Source organism: Temnothorax nylanderi, unplaced genomic scaffold (assembly GCF_030848795.1).
Source record: "Temnothorax nylanderi isolate EJ_2023f unplaced genomic scaffold, tnyl_v1.0 TNYL_tig0120_pilon, whole genome shotgun sequence".
Classification (NCBI taxonomy): domain Eukaryota; kingdom Metazoa; phylum Arthropoda; class Insecta; order Hymenoptera; family Formicidae; genus Temnothorax; species Temnothorax nylanderi.
This window is the reverse complement of record NW_027249182.1, coordinates 240980-265223: the sequence shown is the minus strand read 5'-3', so window position 1 is coordinate 265223 and position 24244 is coordinate 240980. Positions and strand designations below refer to the sequence as shown.

Here is a 24244-nt window from a genome sequence, read left to right as displayed (position 1 = left end):
AAACGCTTTTACTACTTACGAGAGCGCGTAATGGTCCGAGGGACATAAAAATCTCATCAGTGAATACGTCGCCGGTGTCGACGAATCGATCTGTCCGGTTGCTGCCAAATTTAAGAAGATGTACTGAAAGATTATATGCTGTATGGAATTACGCTTACAGAAATTAATAACAAGAATTGTATAAACATCCTTTAGATAATTGTTGCGGATATAATCGAACGCTTGGTAATTCCTTTGATTATTAAATAATTCGCAATATAAAGTTTCAATTATCACCTTTATCAAATCACATTCATATCTAAAAAAAAAATTAACGAATAAAAAGGATATAGAAATATTTTCGCTTTTCTATGGAGAGAAGACAAATTGTCTCTTTCAGTTTCTTTCTTTTTCTTCTATTTATAAATTCATTAAACTTAAACATTAAGGGGGCTTTCTACTTCTATTGCACATATTTTCAAGAATTTTTTTTTATAGTGAAATGTATTGAAATATCTCGAAACTTTTATATATTTTCTCACATATATTGAAGTACATAAAAAAATTTTTTTTTTGTTTTTCTTATTTATGGCGACAAAATGGCAACTGTAAGGGTACCCCATAGAAATCTGGTTGACATGATATCTCGAGTTAGAAACGTCTGAAACAAAAAATTCAAACGGGATATTAAAATATAAGTAAGTGGCTATAGCCGGTACTAGAATTAAACATTTTGGGTAAAAAGAAACAAAATGGCGGACTTTTGAATATCTCGACCCTTTTTTTGCAACTAAAATTGTTTAAAAAAAGGGTTAAAAATAATTAAAAATTTATGATTCTAGTACGGGCTGAAACTACATATGTGCTGAACAATCCCTGTAAATTTCAGCCCAATCGGTTAAATAGTTTCTCCAAAATCGTGTCAACCAGATCGAAAAACGAAAAGTGTTTGTACACTAATTCTACATATATATAGTACACGAAAATGGTGTTTTTAGAAAATCGAATTTTTCACCAAAATAGAAGTAGAAAGCCCCCTTAAATGAAATATTCACGCCAGCAAATCTTATTTATCAGGATACAATCTCTTTTTTGCTTCCTCATAGAGGAAGCTTCGTTTTCGTAAATTTCGTATATGAAATAGGGGTAGAAGAAACCAAAGAAAAGATTGTTTTTTGAGTTTTTGATGCTAATATGTTCAGAGTGTTCTAAAACGTCGAAATATTGCACTAAAAAAAAATGCCCGTATGTATGTGTGTATGTGCGGATTTGATGTCCGTGGTTGCTCTAACTTCAGCAAATATTGAGATATCGGGCTGTTTTTTTTTTAATCGACAGAGTATCATTTAAGGAAGGTTGGTATTGAATTTAGCGATAATCGGTAAAGAGCTTCTTTCTTTATAAAATTTTGAATTTTTTTAGAAATGCCCGTGGTTGCTCTAACTTTTGCAAATTTTGAAATATTGGGATATTTCTAATTTTATTATATTCTTTAGTCTTTTCTACCTCTATTTCATATATAATTCTTTAAAAACAAAACCAGAGAACTTGAGTCGCCAGTGAATAATTAAGAATTAATAGGCCAACTGGCCAAATTTTATTGCTCAAAACAACGCTATTATACGTTTCGACCGTAGATTCCGGTCTTTTTCAAGCGTGTGTACTCACAAATATTGATTGGTCAGACATAATGTCCAAACTATGTCGAATCTAAAAAATATTTGTGCGTTGAAATTAAAACGATAGAAAACTTATTAAACGGCATAATTCGTTGTGTCAGAGCCGTGCGGTGGTAAAATCCAAACACCTGGACCGCTTGTAATTAAGCAATAAAACGCTCTCTAAATGTCACCGTCGTCCGAGTTTGCGTTTGAGCTCCCGGTATATATCCCTTTATTTTACGCACGAGAGGTTTTCCCTTGTAGAAGGTGGTAAAAGACCGCACCTAATCCTATATTAATGACTTGTCTGCAATTTATTTCTGGCTATAAAAAACGAGGATAAGTTGCGCGAAACATTTTCTTCAGATATAAAAGTTTGAGAGAAGTCATTATGAGGAGAGTTCGAAATAAAATACGCGAACGAATATCTGGCGCACAATCCTGCAATTTTAATAACATGTTTATATATTAAAAGTTTTAAAGTATATATTTGAAACTCCGAAAGAACGAAAAAGGTGGTGAAGAACTGCCACGAAATATCTGTGAAAATGCATATATCCTTCAAGAGAAGAATACTAAAATATAAAATTAACAAGTAGAAACTTGCACATTGCTTCCTCATAGTTTTTAAGTGTGCAAGTAGAAACCTGCACATTACTTCCTCTATGAGGAAGCCTATTTTTTTAAGTAGATATTTATTAATTTGGCTTCCTCATAAAGAAAGCAATGTGCAGGTTTCTACTTGCACGCTTAAAAACTATGAGGAAGCAATGTGCAAGTTTCTACTTGCACACTTCTTTTTATGCTTAGTTAAAATTTATATTTAAGGAGAAGTATTTTAATGAAAAATGTAAATTAGAAAAAGTATAAATAATAATTGAAATAATTTTAAGTTTACTTTCCTTGAAAAATGTGCTTTCTTTAATTTCCATAATTTCTTAGTAATAAGACCGAGAAGAGTAAATAATGTCGCGTTGACTTCTACAATCCATGTATTGGCTTCTAATCTCACGAGCCAAATCCGACAGATCCGCGAGCGGTAAAATTTTGAATTCGCAAAAACCGTGACGGTAGCTCGAGTGAAATTTAAAGAACACGCTCGATATTGGGAATGGAGACGATCGGCACGATTCCAGAAAGCTGGCAATCCCCGATAATCTCGAAATAACGCTTCTCTCCTGTTCTTCTCCCTTGGTTCTCCTCCTCGTCTCTCTCACCCACGGAACAACCGTCGGTATTTTTGGTGCCCGGCACACGAAGGAGACGAGCGCGCGAGGCGCGCAAGAAGGACGGCGTCGAAGAGGCTACGAGGAGAGAGAAAAGGTGGAACTCCCAGATAGAGAGAGGAGAGAGAGAGAGAGAGAGAGAGAGAGAGAGAGAGAGAGAGAGAGAGAGAGAGAGAGAGAGAGAGAGAGAGAGAGAGAGAGAGAGAGAGAGAGAGAGAGAGAGAGAGAGAGAGAGAGAGAGAGAGACGCGCCGAACATCATCGTGAAAACGACTAGCGCCGTCGCTAGCAGGCGTAACTTGAGAGCCTCGCGGACCCCGCGACCATATATGTCCGCCTGTCGTTCTCTCTTTCTCGCTCGCACCGCTCGTCACGGCGGTCGCGGTATCTCTCTCGTGCAGCATCCACCCGCTCGCTGGACCACGACGCGATGGCCCGCGCCTCGCCCGATATCGACGCGTATACGTCAATATCGCAGTGTCGCGACACATTGCCCCAAATATCATATATAAATTTCATAGCTATCAAATGTTTCGCTAACGAAACATCTGTTCGCTTTATGACAAACATCAAACGTTTGTTATGTTTTATTTGTAACATTTCGATTTCGCGAAAATCGATACCGAATATTTTCGACGCGGAGGTGTCGTTCTCGATACCTTTGTTAATTATTGGCAGCTAAGATTTTTCTCTATTAGCGCTAGACATCTATGAAATCGTTTTTAAGAAAAAGTGTACGTTTTAGAAATTTTTATATCTTATTCCCTTATTATTTATTTGCATTGTTTCTCCTTGATCGGCGTAATAAACATTTAATTTAATTAACAATATTGATTATTGAGCGCGTGAATATCTAGACTTAAATATTAGAAAAATGAGCATATATCCTAATTTTGCGCTGTGTAATATTCTTGCTCTTTGTTTTTCAATTACGTAACGACAGGTTCTGGTTCCAGACTATTGATATTTTTTATAGTTTGCACACACGCACACAGTCGCGTAAACATGACTCTAAATCTTTTATGTTATCGTCGTAGAACGAAGTACAAATTGCGAATATCTAATTTTAGATACCTAACCATAATTTTCATTCCAGCAATTAACAATTGATATTTTGTATTGATAAGAGTTTTTGATCTTTTTACATGCAATTTTTAAATTACAATCTAATTAAAAAAAAATACAGATTGAATATTCCAAAATTAGATATTTGTAGTCTGTGCACTTCCATTGACAAAATAAATATATATATAGAACCATGTGCGTGTTATGCAAGTGTGCGTACAAAAAACTGATCGCAAAAAGTTATGTTTTACTCAATGTTTATTTTCAATAAAAATAAAATACATTTTTTCATGAAAATATACTTGCTTTATTTTTAATACTTTTTCTGCTGAAAACCCGAATATATTCCATAGGAACAAGTAACATGAAAATTTTGAACAAAATTCTACATTTATTTACTAATGTTTGTGATCGATAGAGCATGCAGTGTGATAAACGTGGATCTTTCGCTATGATCTGATCAATGCACTCGATCGACAAAACAGTGAGAAAGATCTAAATCGTGGCGCCACTTGCCTATGGTTTGCATCGTCCGTGCTCTGCTGACAAGGAAACATCCTACCATTTAAAAGTATCTTGAAAATAAATATATTAAAAAGGAAATTAAAATGCTAATTAAAAATATCGCGAAAATTCCATCAAACATTTATCCAACATTAAAACGTACAAAAATAACTGCAAAAACTAACTATAAAAACTAATTCTAAAGTATTCATGCACAAAATAACTAGAAATTTTAGAAAAGTTCATTGAGAGATGAAAATCAAGTTCTTGTAAATTACTGTGGAAGTATCAAGAAATTAAGGATAAGTGGAACATATGTTTACGAGGAGGACAATAACTTGCACACAGAGACATTCAGAATACCCTTTCTTACACATGTACGTAAATACATGTAATTTTGTAACATATAACTAAGTCTTATTGTCAAACATAATGCTTACAGTTAACGCTTACACAATAACGTTGGACATATAATGTGCGAAGATCGTAACATGTGTACTTGGTTCTTATTTAACATGTGCGTATGTATACGTGCGCGTGGTTATATACATTCCAGGTTTCGGTGCAACAATCACACGCCGACAAAATCTATCAAGAGTCTATCAAATCCGCTTGAAAAAAAAATCACGTTAAATGACTCCTATTTCCGTCGAGCGTCCGATAAAAATGATATCATTTATGCGTTGGATGACCGATACGGATAAGATAAGATACCAATTCATAACGATACGAAATCAACAACAACACGAATACATATTTTATACATATTTTGAAGGGTTTAACAGCCCGTATTTATTATATAACGAACTCGTTAATCGTCGAGCCTTTATCCATAATTATTTACTAATGAATAATTTACTTTCGAAGATCGCACCACTATCAAGAAGCAACGTGCTTTTCGCCACGGAAAGAGCGCGTACGTTTCGTGCCGATAATTATAGCGAGGGAATCTCATTGCACGGGAGATTTATTTATTCGTGCAAGGTAATTATCATTAGCCATTCTCCCTGCGTCTGATCGTTGCGCCCAACCTGATGCACGATAGTCTAGTATTTACAGAAGCCGGTATAATGATTAGATTCTTCAAGATCCTACGAAACAAGAAGAGATCCTAAAAAACACGTCAAAGGAAAACGATCCGCACATTTCGCGCGAAGAACATCACAATGTTATTCGAAATTCTGGCTTCTAAATGCCGCATTAGCGGCCGTTCGTTTTCCTGTTGGTTTGAATCGCGATAATCATGAATCGTTCATTTTGCGAGCGGCATAATTAACAGAAATTCGAGTCGTAACTCGTCTGAAATAATTTCCTAAACGGTTTTTAGGCTGGCTCTTCTTCCCAAATTTTGTTTCCCTCAATGCTGGATCTACGCCGCTCGCAAAATAAGTGTAACGCACGTTATCGGTGCTCCAGATTATCAAAATGAGTTACTACACGACGCCTAAGACTTTTAAGTACACGTGGAAGCCTTGCGAAACACCGTTAGACTAAAACGACGATTTCCTTTGGGATGTAAATTCTTTTTTCTGTCGCATTTTTCTTTCTCGTCCCAAAGCGCATTCGCAAAACGACGTCGCTGAGACATTAAGCTGCTTTTCCTTACGCCTACACGGAGAGAATTTTTTGTTATATTTTACCCTTAAATTCACTACAACCTTGGGACAACTTGGCAACCAAGGAATTTTTGAAATATACAAAAGACATTTTACAAACAACGTGATAAAAATTACCAAGCAGATTGGTAAATTTTGAAAAATTATTGAAATTTTCTAGATATATTTTAGTAAAATTAATCAAACATATTTTTTATTTTAATTCAATAGATATTAATACTTTTTATTATTAATCAGAATAGCTCGCATAAAATTCTTGGTGGATACATGTTGTCCCACAACTACCATGATTTCAGGGTAAACTCTAAGAGAAAATTCTCTCCGTGTACTAACGCAAAATCAAGAGACACGGTAGTGTCTCGCGCCAAGTACACGCGAAGCGAAACCGCACCGTGACTCTTTTACGCGAACGCACGAGTTAGAAATCACGTGGCGAGATTTCGATGCACACTTCGTGTGCGCGACGCTTTTTTTAATGCAGGAATATATTACGATATATCCGTACAAATGCAGTATTTTCGTTCATCAAACTCTACGTTATACGCGCGATCGGGTGCCTCATTATTATACTTTCACTCGGATAAGCCGCTGAATGACATAACGGTCTCTACGCGCACCAGATTTAATTAGCACACAGGATAACAGGTACGTGCGTATGCATACACGTGATTTTAACGTTAACAGCCGCTTTTGCTATTTCCGTAACAAATTACGAGCGAGACCTGTCGGACAACTGCGTTCTCCAGCCGAATCGTTCGCACGAAGTTTTATGGCGGCTATTGGCGAGAGCGAATTGTCGTTAACATCAGGAAACATTCAACCATGCGCAACATTCACGACGTCATAAACTTACAAGGAAACATTGTTAAACAATTTAAATTTCAAATGCATCGATTAACACTCTCGAAACAAACGGTAACAAATTGAGGACGATTAATATATTTTGATGTAATAAACATTTCTAAAAATTTTAAGATGTTATGTTCAAAATTGTGGGTCCTTATTTGCAACGGGAAGATTTAGTTCGTAATATTCTATCGTTGTAACCATCTGGCTTCTAATAGTTTTAGATATAACGATCTTTGTGCATTTCAATGAAATTAAAAGACCCGGATATATTGTTAGAATTTTCCCGATAGACTAACGAGGCTTCGTTCACTCCATTGTATCCGTATTTATGCAAAAAAAAGGCACGATCTATTCTTGTTATATCTCGGGAACGCCGAACGCCTGCGCGCTCTCAACAGGTGAATGCATAACGACGACGACGACAACGATGGCGATAATTGAAGGTTGCGCAACGTGTCGTCGTAATATTTAGCAACGAGAGTTTCGAGTTATGTACTCAACTTTTCCGCGAGCCTCGCCGCGAGAAGCGCCGAAGGTGGAATCCCGAAAGGCAGCTTCTCTCTTTTTCTCTCTCTCTCTCTCTCTCTCGCTCTCGCTCTCTCGCTGCCATTGTAACGCGACATTCTTGCTCCGCCGATTACGCAACGTCTCCGCATTCGACGAGTCGGTTTATCGAACGCGCGTCACGAAAGCAGTTATAAATTTCCGAACGCCCGCGCGTACCTGTTTGCCGTGCCGCTGTTATCGTCACTCCCTGATAATATTCCGCCCCGAGAATGCCGCACGTGCTTAATTAATTTCGTTTCGTTCGAAATGGACGTTTTATGCGTATATATGCATCGAGCGAAGGAATATCTCGAGGTACGGGTTTATTCGTAAATATGTTTCCGTTATGGACGCAGTGTACTTTTCGAAGGTTCGTTTTACATTAAGTTTTGTGGGCGCTCAGTACTGCGTGAAGAGGAATGGAGATTACAATCGAGTCGCTGTTTCCATTCCCTTAAATTAGCTACCTTCGAGTTTCTCCGGGTTTTTGTTGCATCTTTAATACCGCGATTTCTTCTTATATCACGCGTAACGTACGTAAGAAATGCATTTAATTGACTGTTAGCACGGGGTTCTCCCATGAGACACGTGACAATAAACGACCGTGGCAATCGTTAGCCGGAAGCTATAATTGAAAAAAAGAAATGCGGAAACAAGAAACAATACGAATTGCGAAACGAGCCGTTTATCTTCTTCAAAAATTCAACTTTTATATTGCACTTGAAACTTTGAATTTTTGCCGAAATTCTAGAGATAGAATTGTAAAAATGTTGAAAAATACTTGTTCTGGCGATTATTAAATGCATTGATGAGACATGCAACATCATTGTACTAATCACGAGGCAATATTCATATCCTATCACCTGAGATAACTAGATCATTAAGCAATTAAATCATAACTACAGCAGAGTCGGGCTGGTTCGATTAGTCACTAACACTATACGTTTTATCGGGTGTGATACCGTTTCTTATCGAAATATACGCAATTGGAGATTGAACTAATCTCTCATTATCCCCTTTGAGAATAAAATCACGTCGCAAATAGAACGGTTCGATATTATCTCATTGGAGCGCTAAAAATAATCGAGTGTGAGAAATGTGCTTTAGAGAAATAAGAACGAATTTAGGAACTTTTTCAGTTGACTTGTCTCATAAACTTGGCTATGTGCCATACGTCGAATTATCAATATTATTTAGATAACAACTATATCATATTGAATTATTTAACCAGCGCAATTATTTATCGCGATGAAAGATTTAATTACAAAATACAAGCGTTATTACGTCCACATTAATCTTAGTGCTTCAATTAACTACGTTAAATGTCGGGCGTGAGCGAAACGCGAGATATGACGTATCACGATTTATAAAATTCACGGATGTTCGATTCCTGAGTCGATCCGCCTGGATGCTGCAACGCGCAACGTAAAAAAAAGCGGCTCGCGTCCTGAATCCGATAACGGAGATTAAACCGAGAGACTCGTCCGACGTCTGGCTTGGTACTTTCTCCCAGATCGCTCGTCCTTGGACCGTACGACGGGGCGACTCACGCGACTGACTGACTTCGTAGACCCGTTGCAACGCGCGCACGCGAGGAACGTCCGTCCTTGCGAGTCCTTTACAGCCGCGCCGCGACTGCGAACCAAAACTACGAATGCAACGTCGAAATGGACGGTCTACGGCGTTTTGCAACTCACGCGGACATTATCTACGCTTCGCGCGCGATTATCGAGAGACTCCGCGCGCGTCGAATTCTCCGCGTGTCGACATCACGACCTGTCGTCCTGGCAACCGTGTTAATCCCCATTACACAGCCTTAACCGAGAGCGGCTGCGATAAATCGAACGGTAAGTCGAACTGATTAGCGTTCGCGAAAAAATGCAAGAAAAATGTTAAGGATGGAATTCTTTTTAATTGGATGTTTGTTATAACTTTAGTTTACGAACGCCAAGTCGACTCCCTATGATTTATTCAACGTGCTCCGTGATTTATTAAACGTTCGGTCTGTTGGTCAATAAATCGTCGAGACCCCGGGGTAAATTTTCAATTTGTCAATATACATCGCGGGGATATTTATCAGAAGTTACTTCTCATTTACGCGCGCGATTAGAAACCGTCTTCAGCCGCGGCGAAGAATTCACGTGATCGACGTAACGTTCGAGACGATTACTACATCGAGGAGACGGCGATCAATTCTCGCCGGAGAAAGTCGTGGGAAGAGACGGCGAGCGGATCTCCCGAATTTAACGGACGAGACGGTGCTTAGAAATTAACGTGACGACACCGTGGATAATTCAAGTCGAAAGAGTGAGGTTCTAATTATTCACTAATCGAGAAGCGTTGTAATTAATTACAACAGGAACATCTTCGAGACTAAATTGTTATTCCGGGGAAAAAAAAAAACGATATTCTCGGGCTACCATATGTAACTATAAGTTGCGAGAAAAAAAAAACTAATGACCTGCAATAAAAAGTGGGAAACGCGCAACTTCCGTTAAAAACAATTCTCTTCGTATTTCATAGCTCTATGTTAAATGTTGATAGACCGGTGACTCGAAATCTGTCGTAACTTCCGACGCGGAAGCGTGACAAAGATTGCACATGTAAGTTCGCAAACTTCGTGTAAACTAAAAATTAACAATGTACTTATACAAACGGCGTTATCTCCCTTTTCGTTATCCTATAATACTCTCCGCGGCGTCCTTGGTGCGCCGCGGATAAATGTATGTATGTTACGATATCTCGATGTCAATGTCCACGATAGTCTAAACAATCGTGTATTTATTACAACAATTTGATCGGTTACAACAAAATGCGTTACATCGTAGGAAGGGAACCGTCGTCGACGTCGCCGAGCGCTCGACGGGCGTTAACGAACGGAAAAGGAAGGAATAAAGGAATGAAGGATCACCGACGAGTTTCACAGGAGAGGCACGAGGGGACGACGCACGCGTCTACAGTTTCTGCACGATGTCGAATTTGTCCTTGAAGCCGATCGACTCCTTCTTCGGGTCGTATTTTTTGCGCTGCGCCAGCATCTCCCTGAGCTCCTTCGCGCTCATCGTCAGGTTCAGGCCCTGGGATCGGGACTCGCTGTTATTCGTACCGTCCCCGACCCCCAGGCTGCCGTTACCCGTGCCGTGCACGTGGTTCACGCCGCCGTTGCCGTTTTCCCGCATGTCGGACTCCTTGCCGCCGCCGGTCGTCGTCTGCGCGACGGTGGTGCTGTCGCTGTGCGCCGTGTCGTTCGAGTCGATAGACTTCTGCGTGTTCTGCAACAAAAATAAAAGAAGAATATTATTATTAAGAAAAGTAGAATTCTAATGGAAGCAAAAGATAATGTATACACTGAAAAAAAATATATTATCAAGAAAATAGATTTCTTTGTGAATTTAGTTTCCTTATTGAGTTTTTCTGGGAATTTAAAATATTTTCTCAAATCTATCTAATATTTCTTTGAATTAAGGAAACTAATAATTTAAAGAAATCTATTTTCTTGATTTTAATAAACTTCTTTTCAGTGCAGGAAAAATCGATCGAGCATTAAATAATAATGAGCGACAGGTGGAACGTTTTACATATATAATATATAAAATATAAAAGAGCAACACATAAAATATCAGTCTAAGGTAGTATTTAATTGCCCTAACAAGTGTAAGTAGATACGGAAGTTATCTGCAGTCAAGATAGATTGGATTTCATTACGCGCGTATGTATGTAATTCATATAATTTTATTATTAACAGAACTTTCCTAATGGCTTCGCGGTTGCAACTTTACTGGAATAGTGTCCAGATAAAGATCGCTCGCTCCACGTCCGCGATTACGGAGGCAGAAACGGAACGAGACGGGATATATTTTCTTTTAAAGCCGAATGACACTGCGGCTTTTTTGACACGTTTCGTCCGTGTTGGTGCGCAACCTTCTGCGGCAGCGCGCGGGACAAAAAACTGCACGCCGCGTAATACGGTCGGATTCACAAACGCCTAGCGTACAGATTTAACGAGACACGGAGTTTCCGCTCGAGTATCTCGCGATTGTATCGCGTCGCTCGCTCCTCTCTGCCGCAGCTGTATATCACTATATCGCAAACCCGGGCGAAACTTACGCGAGTATTTCGGATAAAGATCGCTGCCCGCGAAGAGATACTTATAATGACCTTGGATCCTGATGCAACTCTGAACGGTACTTAAAGGAATTCCATTACTCGGCGTCACGCACGACGACGGAGAGAGAGAGAAAGAGAGAGAGAGAGAGAGAGAGAGAGAGAGAGAGATAACCGGTTTTCCCCGTGCCGCGCGCGCGGACCGTTTAAATCCCTTCGAAATAATGTTAGTCGGCTATCGCTACAGCCGGCCGCGCTACAGTCCTACATACTGAATTTCACGTACGACTGGCTCTCCGAATTATCGCGTATAGTCATTGTGATCATTTATTTTCGCCGCGATACAGAGTTACGCGTATCCCCTTTTGCTTTCCCCGGCCGGTAACTGTGTCCCGATAATCGAGCGTAATTAAAGTAATCCAACGTAACAACTAGACGCGGAATGAGGTGCATAACGGTACGTAGATAGCGAAATTTCGTTATACAGAACGCTAATGAAAGAGCTGTCACAAATCTCCCTCTATCATGCTATAATCTAATAATTAATCTTAATAATTCATAAAAAATCTTAATAAATCAAGAACATAGTAAGATACTGAAACACCGCAGGTATTAAATATTTTTAGAGTCAACTTAACGAAAATTAATCGCAGAAATGTTCCAAGGTTCTCTTTTATCCGACATAAAAATGACGTCGTTAGGTATTATCGAGGTCTAACGCGCGATTTTGCTCGACTACATTTGAAAAATCGAGAATAAGGAAGAACAAGGCCGAGTCGCAGTTGGTTGTTTTTTGTCACGTTTCTGCATAGAGACTGACTTTATGTGACATTATCGCAATATCTTCGATATCTTTGCCTCGCGGAGACTTTCGCGCATATTGCACACGACGTTTTTATTCCGCCGTTGTTGACGCAACGACCCTATAAAACTGCAGGAATCCGTGCCACGAGACAGCGACGACCATGGAACGCTTCGCGCGAACGAGATTTTTTTTTCCTCTGTAAACTCGATCGGAATACGTATCCGTAATTCTGTCGCAATTCAAATTTTAAATCCGCAAAATCGGAGCTTTAAAGTCTTCAAAATAAACTCTCAATTGCGCAAATTAAAACATTCGTGGTCTTATCTCTATCAAAGTATAAATTTCTTTTCTAAGATTGTCAGGAAATGTGAAATAACTCACGTTTTGCATCAGCTGTAAATTCACCTGTGCTCTTTAGGGCAAAGCAACGTGTAATTTCTCGCACGCGTACGCTGACGCAACAACGAAATCGTTAAGCGAGGTGGGAGACATATTCTGAAACTTAGCGCAGCAGCGCGCATATCGCGCTTCACAAACACGCGTTTATCCTCCGGGTTACGTACACAAGTATTTAATTATAATTATACGCAGGGTGCAATGCTGGTTTCTAGAGTCCCTCTATAAATAAGAGTCGCGACACCAGAGCTGCAACTTTTGAGCTGCAACGGTTCGCATTTCGGCAAAAGCACGAGAAACAGAAAGAAAAAGAGATATAAGAGAGAAAGAGAAAGCGATATGAATGTATATCGCTTGTTCTCTTTCTCTCTTATTTTGCCGAAATTCAACGTGTCGCGACTCTTATTAGAGGGACTCTACTGGTTTCCTTCTCCTGGAAGGGGAATCCCCGTTATCTGCATACGCGGTATTCAGACGAGAGACGTGCACGGGTTTTTGGCACGCTTTCTTCTAAAATCGTTCTAGAACGAGACGCGGAAATGGAATAAGATCGAATAACGGAATTCGAGATGTCACCCTCGTTGTTGCCGTCGCGTTGCATTAAATTTCGCCGATTTAATAAGCGAGCTTATTAACAGCTTAAAAGAATATAATTTTCTCTTTTGGAAAAAGCTGCACTGAGAAAAAAATTTTCTGCATTTTAGTAAATATTAGTTTGCATACAACTGTGACTCCATTTACTAAAATGAAGAAAATTTTCCTTTTTATTGGTATATTTTTATCTCAGTAAATACACATATACTAATAAAAAGGAAAATTTATTTTACTGTAGTAAATGGAGTCACAGTTGTATGCAAATATTTACTAAAATGCAGAAAAATTTTTTCTCAATGTAGTTGATGAAGAACTAAATGTCGCATACACGTCAAATGCTCGTCAAGATTAAGTTAACGAATAGCTTATACATGTATGTTACACTGAAAAAAAGCGGCGGATTCACATTGGAGTATGACACATTTTGCATTTGTGTTGGTCGCGTTACGCAAAACAGGCAGGAAACGTCCTATTTCGGTATGGGAAACAGGCAGGACGGCTATTAATTGTATCGGAAGTACAATATCGCAATTCGCAATTGTGCACAGACTTCCTCGAATCCCCTATTACGCAATCGATCTGCGCGTCACTTGCAAAAATTTTCTTAACAAGATGACACACAAAAAAACATGTGACAAACAAAACATTTAGAGAGGAATGATACGAATAAAATATTAAAATATTAAAATTTTTAATAATTATACAAGTTTTTTATTTGATAATGTATAATTTTTTAATTAGGTTAATCGCCTCTATAAATTAACGTATTTCTGAAAGAATTTCGGTCGCATACATTATTACAACTGCCCACGATAAGGAAGAATCTCTCGATTGTCTGCCTCCCACGCAATTCCATTATCATAACCAGTACGTTAACTTCATGGAAAAAAATGAAGTTCCGTCGCCCGTCCCGTTGTTTACATATTCATATCTTTACCTAGATACAGAGTAATTACCTTGCAACAGCGTCTTTATCGCAATAAATTACTTGAAAATTCATTTCTTGTTTGACTGTAAAATCAATCTATTCAATCTCTACACGGAGAGAATTTTCTCTTGAAATTTACCCTGAAATCATGGTAGTTGTGGGACAACATGTACCACCAAGAATTTTATGCGAGCTATTCTGATTAATATCCACCATAATAAAAAATATTAATATCTATTACATTAAAATATAAAATATGTTTGATTAATTTTATTAAAATATATCTAGGAAATTTCAGTAATTTTTCAAAATTTACCAATCTGCTTGGTAATTTTTATCACGTTGTTTGTAAAATGTCTTTTGTATATTTTAAAAATTTCTTGGTTGCCAAGTTGTCCCAAATTTGTAGTGAATTTAAGGGTAAAATATAACAAAAAATTCTCTCCGTGTATAACAAAATTAAAATTACATTTCATTAAAATATAAAAATTTTTCTCATTAAAATAGTTGCACATTTTGCGAACTCTTTCATATTATAAATTAAGCTACGTTTTTTTTTTAATTATTGATACCTATAATTATAATTAAATCGTTATATTAAAAGCGATATTCTCTCTACTATTAAGAAGCATATTTTTCAAGTATGTAAATCAAATCACTACACGTAATATGACCGTGAAGCGGACAATCACGTCCCAACGGGTGGACATGAACGCGGAATTTACGTAACATCGTGAAAATCGCCGGAAGTGAAAACTCGTCGGCGAGAGGAACGGCGATCTTTCTGATCGGAGGAAAGTGTGCGCGCATTTTACTCGATCGCCCGTCGATAGAAGATAGGTATTCGGATCGCGAGTCTCGCGGAAATTGATTCGACTCCGTAAAACGCATCGGCGCGTCCTCCAAAAACTTCCTGCGATTAATGGCGTAATGGCTCGCATCCGAGAGCCGCTTGTATTGTTGCTGGCGCAGATGCACTCGCACCCGATAACAACCTAAGCAAACAACGGACAGATGTTGCCGAGCGCGTATAACACTTATTCTAGAACGCCAGATAGTGTTGGGACTTTTCGAGAGTTTGTTGTTGAACATCCGCGCGAACGTTGCGAGAAAAACACCGGACAAAATTGAAAAAATTGGTTAAAAAAAATTCACAAAACCTGAAATTTTTTACCTGGAATTATCATGCTTGATCAACACTGTAATCATCATCTTGGAAATATTGTCTTCAAACTGTAAATAACTTTTAAATCGCATTTCTGATATAGTATTCTGCGTAAGAATACGGGAAAGATGTTGGCCATTCGCGCCGCAAGATGTTGTAATTTATTCTGCAAAAAAGAGCCATCATGACTTTTCGTATATGCGAGAGCTCTCCGCGGCAGGTAGAATGACTCATTCCCCACCGCGTGGCACGATAAGACACGCATAACTACCATGAATTCGTTCCATTCGAGCGATCCTTTTCCTCCTTGAACGCAGCTCCGCTGCTATTATTGTATTGTGTATCAAGACGGGGATTTTCGCATGAAACCGAGAGTTATTCAAATTATATCCGCAATCCGTATCTCGAAAAAAATTAATGAAAAATTATTTGTGGGGGTATCACCTGACTAAAATGTACTCCCAATTAAACACTTGGCTAAATACACGGAAAAAATTTGCTACCGTAGCAAATCTAGTCGTAAAATATGGTAAACTAACATTTTTTTTACTGCAAGAGCTATATTTTTAGCAATAGTAGCAAAAGGTTTTGCAAAAATTGCTAAAAATATAGCTCTCGCAGTACAAAAATGTTAGTTGTCCCATATTTTACAACTCCTTTTTTTCCGTGCTAAATAAGTATGAATAAAAGCACTAAAAGCCATTGACTAAATACTGTATAACAATGCTTTTAGTACTTTCCAACTAATAAGTATAGAAAATTAAGCGTGACCTTACACCTTATCGTCGCGACCCTGGAACACTCGTGATCGACACGCAAGAATTATAAAACGATATGTCAGATTTATGGCGGCGCCGGATAAGATTAAGCACGGCTCGATCGTCAAACGGGACGAGTTTTCGCATTCAAATCGCCGAGATTTTCACGCGCGGCTGGCCGGGGCGGAATCGAGTGGGATACGTTACGAGGGATACGAGAGAAAGCATCGTATAAGCAGTGTCGGGACGAGATTGCAACAATCGTGGAGGCTACGATAACGATATCAACGAGAACGAAGAGATAGGGGAGATTAACGGGAGAGACGGTGTCTCCAAGCGAGAGAAAGAGTGGAAGCCTATACGAAACGAACCTCGCCAGTTTCTTCGCGTCTTCTCATGTTCTCACGTAAACACAGGGGGATCGTTACAAAGTTGTTTCGTAATTATGTCGCTTAATTAGAGAAAGGTATTTCATATAAATAATCTATTTTGCACTCGCATCATTTAGAACGCGATGTCATCCTGGATTATAATGCTATTTTATACGTTACTTCAAGTGTTAAAACAATTTAGACTTTATAATACATGAATGTTCCGCATTAAATAAATATTAATTAGTCAGTATTGTGCAAGCTTTTCTACAATGTCTCTTGTAACGTATAACTTATTCCGGCTCCTAATTTCATTTTTATCAAACATTTCCGGAATATTTTTCCGCAATGCTTATTTATTTACAATTTAACTCGCAGAAAAAAATAGTAGCTTAAATATTTCATCGACAATATTTTTACGAATGACTGATTATTCTTTGTATGATTCGAGATGGATATAAATACCTTTAAATCAAAGCCATTAAACTCTGATGTTTTTCAAATATAGATTAGAAAAGGCTATAAGGGTCACACGCGGATCAAGGTGCGTTTAAATATTATAGTGATTTATTAATCAAATTCCAACAATCCAAACGTTTCGGCTCCTGTCCGAGCCATCCTCAGTGGTATAATGTTAACAATAATAATATGTTCTCCTTCAACATGGTGAGATTACTGTTTCAAGTTCTGATGTTTTTATTTAAAAATTAACGCTATAATCCCTTTTCTATTATCCTTTGTGCATCCTCTTTGCACTGTAATCTTGCAAATTCCCAACAAGACTTAATTTCCGAGCGATGTTCAAGGGTTAAATGAAGTGGATAAACTGCGGCTCACGAGACGTCCGCCCGCCTCTATATAAATGAATTATTGTGCGGACAGCGTATATAAACGGGATATTAATAATGCACACGTGTCGTCATTTTCATCTTCATCTGCAGGCCAAATCGTCGAGTCGCGAATTAAAAATAACGATTAACCAAATGCTGACTCCAGCCTTTTTAAAAATTCTGAGGTCAAGTATGACGATGATCGCATCCTGTCTGCAATGCAGTCTTGGGATGCATTAAACCCACAAACATGGAAAATGTTTGTGTCGAAATATTTATCTCTCGTCGACAATATGATGTATATTAATTTTCATATTTTTCACGCGACGATAGAAACTTTATGAGAATAAACATTTATTTCTTACTAAATTTTATGACTTCTTAGAATATTCAAAGATATAAACTTCTTCAAAAAAATAATTACCACGATACATACTTTGAGAACTCTTTTCTTATGATAAAGTAATTTCCTTCGTTAATTTTCTTCAAAAAAATAAAAAAATATTTTAATAAAACTTTATTTCGACTATTCGAATATTCTTTAATAGTAATTGAAGCGCATTTATCCAAGAACAGTGAAAAATAGCGCTTTTAGCTGGTCAGTCATTACACGCGATCGGAAGCAGGAAATATCAAACGGCAATTTTTATTGTCGTGCACATAGGTCGAGAATCCGTCCGTTGGCACGTGCAAATCAGCAACGCTTCCGCTTATTCAGCATGATTCAATCACATTTCATTCATCCCCAGAGTAGTACGATTACATTCGTGAATACTCTTGTGACTTCGAGAAGCGGCATGATGCCGATTCGTTTTAAACACGTGCCGAGGTGATATAATCGCATATTATTTCAAGACACAAAACGATAACACAAAGACTGTTACACAATGACATATAATCACCATTAGGTAATAATGTTTTAGAATCATTAGTAAATACACACAGAGGACGAAATCTTTTTGATTATATAAAATTAGAGATAAAGAAACGAAAATTAAAAATTCTTTAGCAAGATCAAGAGATAATAGTATATTATTTCCATTTTAATATTAATATAACTAATATTAATAATTATAACGTTATATTACAATTATACTTACGTACAATTACACATACAATTATACGTTTGTATATATGATAATTATAACAATTATAACTGTTAATTAGTATTAATAAAAAAATGTGCCAAAAAGGCATTTCTCGATGGCGTTGGAATGACGGGCGGCGTTTTATCATCCGTACGTTCCATCAATTGAACCCGTCTCGTATTTCAGAGAACGCGATAGGGGTTATTCACATTCCTCTCGCGTAATGAACACGCGCTTGCGACACGCGAGAACGCATACGTACACGACACATTACCTGCTAATTAAAACCAATGCGGCGAGTCGCGGACGCGTCGAAACTACCAGCTTCGATGCGACTTTCGATCGCGAAATACACATCGTATTTCGTAATCTATTACGGTGTAATGTATAATCTACATTCTACATACTTGAAATTTGCTTCGTTAATATGGTTATTATTAATTGCCACTTGAAAGTTCAAACGTTGATAATTCACTCACGCAACTTGTAACGTATAACGCGAACCGCCGGCTAATGTTACTGGCAACAACTTGTAACAACGAATGTAATTCAGTGGCCTAGAAATAAAAGAAAGGGTATGTGCACGAATACAGGCACGTTCGTCCTTCGGCGACTCGTCCTTCTACCTCCAAGTCATAATACAATCAATTGTCCTCATTCCAAGATGTATATCGAGTGCTTTATGGGCAATTTTATTATCTATGAAATGAGGGAAAATGATCGACCGAGGGAAATCTAGGAGGAAAATACGGACGTTGCTTTTACGTATTTTGCGCATCTCATACGCGACGAGCGAGTCTTCTTCACATTTCTGTCTTATTCATTCGCAATCCGAACAAATACAGATGTTACCAACGATGCGGTGGCATCATCATATGTTTAGTTTAGGTATTAGGTAGCGTTTACTCGAGTAAGTACTCACGTAAGTGCGACGAATGTGTTGTATTAACGCACAATTTTCGTAGCTGATAACAACATGGAAAGACAGCGATGATAACTCGACGTAAGTACCGGCGAATATTATTTACCGAGCGGCAATTTATGCCAATTAACCCTTTTGTCCCCAATTATATTACCTTTAGCGGAATTAATAGGAGTCACGAGACGGAATATTATGAATAACGTATTTTGATTTCGATAATGTCATAAATTCTCATTAAAAATAAATAGAGCCTTTTAAATTCTCTAATAGGGATTTAACAGAGAAATGTCGGACGATGCGCAAGATCGAGAAAGATTGTGCAAGCGATTGTGGCATAAGAGGGGGGGGGGGGAGAGCATAGCGTTAAAAATGATTATTTTTACAGAAACAGGATGAAAATATAGCTTCTAAATGATGATTTATGAGAAATAGCGACATAACGACGTCTTGCAATCTGTCCATATTAAAATTTTTATCTTGCGTTTAGCCTTGATTTGAGATGCGCAACACTTTTAATATAAATAACTATAATAAATGAAAAAACTTCAATAAATTCAGCTGCATATATGCAAATTAAAAAATTAACGTCAATTTTTATTTTAATACATATCTATAGATACGTAAACATACATACCTATTTATAATTGATAGATACTAAATTACGCTCAATAATTATGTCTAATCTGATTATTGTAATAATTAGTATTTGTCATAATTATTATTATAATAATCAGCTTGGTAATAATTATTGACCGTAATTTAGTATCGATTATAAATAGGTATATGTTTACCTGTAGGGTTACATATCTATAGATGTATTAAAATAATATTTTGGAGAAATACATTAGAATCACATTACAAAAATTTTCAATAATGCCTATAACTTTTGCGAAGTGCGACTGTGACTCACTTGAATTACCATAAGTCCTTTATCTTCCGATCGAGGCCGCATCTTTCCGTGTAACTGATAATAATGAAAAAAGACGTGACGCGCCGTGCGCGGTGAGAAATCACGATAATCGCACGGCACGATTGAGAGGGAAAAAAAATCGTGGATTTCTCTGTTTTATTAGTCAGCTGACGGCGATGGTACGGGCAAAGAGACGCGTCATCGCCGAGAGAGGATACTACATTCGATGGGAATATGAGGCAGACGTCGCGTCATTACGACGCTTGCGTAACCGTTTCCCTGAAGAAAGATTTTTGACGATCCGACCTTAAATCACTTCCTGCCTCGCGTCATTAACTTTACTCGATAATCTAAGTACGTAAAAGCGCGACCGCCGGGTACACGCGTTTCTTATCGTCGTAACGTCGTGATTATCGCGGTGCAAATCGCGGCAGAACCGAATGCGATCATAAAAATATTTACGAACCCGATCTCCGCGCGTAAAATCGCGTAAATATCAAACGAGTATCGTACGCTCATGTAAATTAAGCTCGCGTGAAATAAATATAATATTTATTATTGTAAAGTTCGTCGTATAAATGCGAATTAAACCAGATAATATCGTACGAAATAAAATATCAATTTTATAAGACAATACCGTTCGCACGTGCCGAATTTAATGAGACAATTTTAGAAAAAAATAATCCAACTAGAAAATAAGTAAAAAACAACAATAAATTTCATGTTATAATATAAGTTAATATTATACAATTGATTTTCATATCGCGAGCTTGTCAAGGAGGGAAAGCAAGAGCAAATCTCTTTTGTATACCTTTCTACACGTCGAAATTTCTACTCCGGCTACTTTTACTGTAACACATCGATCATCGAAATGGCTAAAAGAACAGAGCGACAGCAAGACCGTTCCGCGGAGAGAAATAACTAATTACGACGCGATGACGTGTGTGCATTCAATAGCGCGCACCTGCTTGCATTTTATAAAAAGCAAGCTACAAAACCTGCTACAAAACCTGAACGCTACGACGTAAAAAATAACACGGTGTTTAACGAACAACCATCAGTTCGATATACATTTCCGACAAAAACGTCCAAAATAAATATACAATAATACATTAGGTAAATACACAAATAAATCTATAATAAATTTTCCGACATCAGCAGAAAGTAATTTGTGCCTCGAAATTTTGCTCAAGTACAACATGTCTCGTTTTCATATTCGTTCAACCTAATTGTAATATGTATACTTTGTACCGTTATACAGCTGCTAATTGTAAGATTATCGTCGATATTCGTCGAAATTCATCGATAAAGCGATGTATCGGCGCTGCTGCACGCGTCGCATGCGTGGCCAGACACTTTCTAGCGTAAACACCGAGAGCAGCGGGGCAGCAACGGGGGGGCGACGACGAATTCAACAGGTGGACCCGTGTCGGATAAATTCCACGCGAGTGCCACTGAGTGCCACGGATTCCTTCGGTACGGGCGCGTCGTGTCTCCCGGGACTTTCGCGGCCGAAGAAAACGCCGATTAACCGATGCGTTCGCCTTAACACGCGCTAACCACTTTTCTCCTCTCTCTTTCTCTTTCTCCCTCTTTCTCTCTCCGATTTACCTGGAAATATTTCACACATTTTCACCAGAGAGCAAAGCGAGAATGTACATTATAAGCGACAATAAGTTACCGTCTCCAGATTTTTATTTTATTTCTGTTTGTTTTTACATCGGAGATAAAAAAAAGCACGCTCGTTTTTTCATAGTTTCTCTTGTTGTAAATCTTTCGATTTGTAAAAATGAGAATGAGGTGTTACTTACGCGACTTCCTCGTCCGCGATGCAAGTCAGAACCACTTCCGCGCGCGTCCGTACTTATTTCACATGCGCGCGAATTTGGATGCACGCGCTAATTTGCATTTATTCAAAGGAATCGTCCGCGATTTGCAAACGAGCGCCGCTCAATGCCAACAGTTGTTTTTACAGATTTGAATTTTGCCGTAACTAACACACTGCACCGCACGTTTATTCCGGTTATTAATAATAATTACTAGGTAGTATAAGTAATAATAGTTAGAAAGAACCTTGAATTATAATTCCAAGAGAGTACTCTTCATCTATCTTCATCTCTATTATTATTATACACGCATCATTGAAGAAAAAACAACTTACTCAACATTGTGCATATACAGTGTATCTCGCGACAATGGATTCATTAGCTGAGTAAAAATAAATCCTGCGACAAAACTAAAATGCACGTCAAGTGATTTACCACTTAAATTGACAAATACTTGAAACAGACGCGTTTGCAGACGCGTTTCCTTGTACTTTGCGCTATGTTTTTCTTCAATTAAGCCGCGTTCCCAGAACCCGACTGTAATTTTCCGTTCGGAAGGAAATTATGCAACGGAAACGAACAGGAAAAAATGCCGAATGTCGGAGAGGCGACGAATTACATTTGTTTATTTCTCGACTCGCGGCGAGTCTCGATTAAACAAACAGCAATCTATCCGGACACATTGTCGGTTTAATTGTAGCCGTGCGCATCCAGGTTTGATAGAGGATCAGCTTATCTCTGAAACGCTCCGCTGCCGCCTTGGGATAACTACACACGTTTAAAAAAAAAAGAACCTGTGATAAACCGCTGGTGCGCTCACAATTAGAATCAACGATTACGAGACGACCGGGAAAACAGACAGAGGAAGAAGCCAAGAAGCCCACCACTTACCTCGTCGACGGAGCAGTTGCTGCCGTCGGAGCGGTCCTCCACGCTGTTGGGATTCCTCTCCGGCGTCTTGATCACCTTGACGTTGGGCATGGCGCCCTTGATGACGATATTGTTCTCCCTGAAGTAATCGTCCGCCTCCTGGTCGACCACCAGCAGCTTGGTCTCGTTGGCGAACGCCTTGATGCGCTCGACCACCTGGTTGTGGGTCTCGTTCGCGATGTCGATCTCGTTGACCTCGATTATCCGGTCGCCCTGGCGCAGACCGGCCGCCTGGCTCGGCGAGCCGTCGTCCACCTTGCCGATAAATTGACCGTTCTTGCCCTTCTGCGCGTGCAGGTTGAAGCCGTAGCCGTTGAAGTCGTCCCACTTGACGATGTGGCAGAGCCGGGCGCACGGCTTATCGTCCTTGAAGGAGGACATCGCGTCACGACGCCGTCGGTCGGTCGGTCTCACTCTCGACGGAGCGAGGAGAGGGGCGGCGAGGGAAGGGATTAACGAACGTGGAATCTGCGCGCCGGATCGCCACCGCCGGGCAACACCACCGCACTGCACACCGAGGAACGCGCGAGAGACGCGGAGAGTCACGCGCGAATTTCGAGAGACGGGCAGACGGGCGCCGCGCGAGGTAGCACTGGTAGCAGCAGCGGACAGACGGATAGACGGACAGATAGAATAGACGGGCGCGCGCACACGCTCACGCGACGGCCAAAGTACGTTTGCGATGGTTGATGGTTCGCGACGTTCGCGTTTGCGACGATCGGCGGTCGGCTCGGCAGCGGCGGCGCGAACGCGAGCAGTGCCGAGTAACGCCGAAATGTCGCGAGCGCGGGCGAGCGAGCCGAGCGAGCCGCTCGGCCTCGGGCCTCCGATGACTGCCGACGAGAGCCGAAGCGACCCGATCGCGCGAGCGCGCGGCCGAGGGAATTATATCGATGATTTTCGATGAATCTTCATCATTCTCCCTTCTTTTTTCTCCTCCACTTTGTCGTTATTGTATCCTTTGATAAACCGAGTAGTTTATCAAATATTTAGAATTCTTTTGACGCTTTATTCTTAGCGTAAAGTTTGAAATGCGGTGCCGTATCTCGCGAAAGATTTACCACTTAAATTGACAAATACTTGAAACAGACGCGTTTGCAGACGCGTTTCCTTGTACTTTGCGCTATGTTTTTCTTCAATTAAGCCGCGTTCCCAGAACCCGACTGTAATTT

The 24244-nt window shown here is 39.2% G+C and overlaps 1 protein-coding gene across 1 annotated transcript; it reads right to left on the bottom strand.

The window, feature by feature from the left end:
• Positions 1–4787: 4787 nt before the first annotated feature.
• Positions 4788–23769, bottom strand: LOC139776480 (uncharacterized). The gene is made up of 2 exons (XM_071713126.1): positions 23034–23769; positions 4788–10717 (listed from the first exon to the last, which is right to left on the bottom strand). Exons 1-2 carry the CDS (start codon positions 23451–23453, stop codon positions 10400–10402), a joined length of 738 nt encoding a protein of 245 aa, XP_071569227.1. The 5' UTR covers positions 23454–23769; the 3' UTR covers positions 4788–10399.
• Positions 23770–24244: the final 475 nt, after the last annotated feature.

Coding starts and splice junctions, on each gene's coding strand:
- LOC139776480 (XM_071713126.1), bottom strand. CDS start 23,453: ATGTCCTCCTTCAAGGACGATAAGCCGTGCGCCCGGCTCTGCCACATC. Junction 10,718..23,033: donor GCAACTGCTCCGTCGACGAG/GTAAGTGGTGGG, acceptor TTTTTGTTGCAG/AACACGCAGAAGTCTATCGA.